Consider the following 2,500-nt stretch of genomic DNA (forward strand, 5'->3'; position numbering starts at 1 on the left):
TATGTGCTGATTAGCCTCACTAGCCTCGTTTACATGGACAAAATACAAAAGAACTGTTGCTTGAGAGCGAGGCTAGTGAGTCGCATTAGCACATAAACAAAAGAATACATTCTTGGCCGCCATTTGTGCACTTGAAAAATTGGAAATACACTAATTTAAAGAAGATGACTAAGAATAAAAAAACTTCTTGTAACGATCTGTTTTGCAAATTGGAATATCAAATTTCTATTATTCCTCAATTTTCTACATTTAGACCTTGGTGGAAGCAAATTTATGATCATTGGTATGTGAGATCTCATAAAAAAGCTTTAAAGAAAGCGACTCACGTCTATCATATAAGGTGGCAATGTTGGCTATTTTTAGTGCGTCACGGTACTGAAAATCTGGCAAAATGAATGCGCATTGCGCGTTTTTGAATACGCTCAAGATCTTCAGACAAATATCGAGGAAGGCTTCGATGAAAAAGCATACAAGCGTATTCAAGAACTGATCTTATTGCGCTACAATAAAATAACACAAGGTCATTGCAACTAACTCCAGCTAATAAAAATGTCAACGAAGCCTTAAATTCAAAATAGGGAGATTAAGATCTACGACGGCGACGTCGACGAAAACGTCACCTCAAAATAAAACTTTGCTCTTGTAAAAGTCTTTCGCGATTATTCCATCTTGTTCACGTCGTACAATGTGAGCGAAGTATCCTAAAAATAAATTGGTACGAGCGGTTTCAGACTGAAAATTGAGAATGAAAGATTCTCTGTTGCATGCTGACGTTGTCGTCAAAACCTAAAATTAGGGAGCTTACGAAACGACGACGCCGACGGCAACGACGACGCTACAAAACAATAGCTTTATTGAGGAAAAACAATGGCCCTGCACGCTCTGCACGTGCGTTTTACATTTTGGTACATTTCTTTGCCGTCATCTCCTAAATGACGACGTGAAATGACCAAATTCAAGGTTCTGTGGAGGACGTTAGCACATGACGATGAATTTTCAGTTCTCTCTCTACGCTTCCAACCGAGTCATACCAGTTTAATTCCTCGACAGTTACTACACATTTTTAACGCGAAACGCCATGAAATAGTTTCGTAGTGATATGAATAACGCGAACTTGTATTTTTAAATGAAGTCCTCGTAGCCGTCGTCGTCGTCGTTTCGTAAGCTCCCTATTTAGTGATTGCACGTCGTCGTCACGCAGAGAACCGCAAAAATATGAGCTAAAATCCGTGCCGCACGTGCAGCACGATTATTTATGCTCTTTTAACCAATGATATCATTGTTTCCTGGTGTTTTCGACGACGTCGTCGTCGTAGATCTTAAGCTCCCTATGTATACGGAAGAATTCGGAACGGAAATCGTGAAAAGGTAATGCTATCCTCAGACCTACGTAATCGACCTTTCATTGACAAATCTTTGGCAATCACTCAATTAATTTGAGCTTGCCAAATATGGCGGCCTCTCGGTTCTAAAACCATGCTACTTCTAAAGACATTTGTGCTTTCCTCTTCTCCTCATTTGTATAGAGTTTTAAAATCTCACTTCAGTGGTTAACTTCAAGATGCAAAACGGTGGAAAACTCCCCTACAAAGTCGGTGAGTCAGGTAAACTTCGATGTTTGTGACAACCTCCGCTTCCACTCAGGATTCCGCTTAACAACAATCATTTTACCTCCCCTCCTGCCAAGATGTTTATTGTTTGATCACCTGAGCTGGCCAGCATTAGACTTGTTTACAATGGGTGCTTACCATTTAACTTCACTACAAAACATTGCGATAAAATATTAAACATGGTTAAAAAACGGTTTAAAAGGGTTTAAAATGCGACCTTTCGACTTAAGTCATTATTAAGCAATGAAAATAAAAAAGAACTCGTGTACATAATAAAATTAAAGCATGAGTTATACTGTTTACCCTAGAGACGCAATCAAGTAAAAAGCTTAGCTCGAAGCGCTTATTTTATCATAAATTCGAGTTCATTTTCATTTGCATGATAATGACTTAATTAAGCTAAGTCGAAACGTCGCATTTTAAACCATTTTTAACTGTTTTTTAACCATGTTTAATATTTTATCGCAATGTTTTATAGTGAAGTTATATACAAAATCTCTGCTTACCATTTAGCCAAAAAATCCGGAAATTTCGGTTTGAGGTTAAGTGGAAAGGCAATTTTTCGGAAAATCTTTTCGGAAATTGTGGACAACCTCCAGAGGTAGTCCTCTTTTCCCGTTCAGAATTCGAAGAGAATTCGGGAAATGCCCTTACCATTTGCGAGAATCGTTCCGTTTCCTGGCCCTTTTTCACAAGATCGAGTAAATATGTGGGATGGCATGCCGAGTAGTAAAATGGTAAGCGCCATTCCCATCCAGTTGGTCATTAAATTCGGAAATCGCTTAATTTTATGCAACAATCATTCCATCCGGATTATTTGGCTAAATGGTAAGCACCCAATGCTTCGTGAAATGAAACGGAAATAAGAGCTTTAAATGTCATTTAGTTAT

The 2,500-nt window shown here is 38.4% G+C and overlaps 1 protein-coding gene across 2 annotated transcripts in view; it reads left to right on the forward strand.

The window, feature by feature from the left end:
- The first annotated feature begins 1,404 nt into the window (after positions 1–1,404).
- Positions 1,405–2,500, forward strand: part of LOC137975886 (adenosylhomocysteinase B-like) — a 14,041-nt gene continuing 12,945 nt past the window's right edge. Inside the window, exon 1 of one of the 2 annotated variants that reach the window (XM_068823106.1) lies at positions 1,405–1,595. In XM_068823106.1, the coding sequence (XP_068679207.1) occupies positions 1,562–1,595 (34 nt within the window). In that variant the 5' untranslated portion in view covers positions 1,405–1,561. Of the gene's footprint in view, positions 1,605–2,500 lie in introns of both variants that reach the window. The other variant, XM_068823099.1, reaches the window with a different exon arrangement.

Source organism: Montipora foliosa, chromosome 1, assembly GCF_036669935.1.
Source record: "Montipora foliosa isolate CH-2021 chromosome 1, ASM3666993v2, whole genome shotgun sequence".
Lineage (NCBI taxonomy): Eukaryota > Metazoa > Cnidaria > Anthozoa > Scleractinia > Acroporidae > Montipora > Montipora foliosa.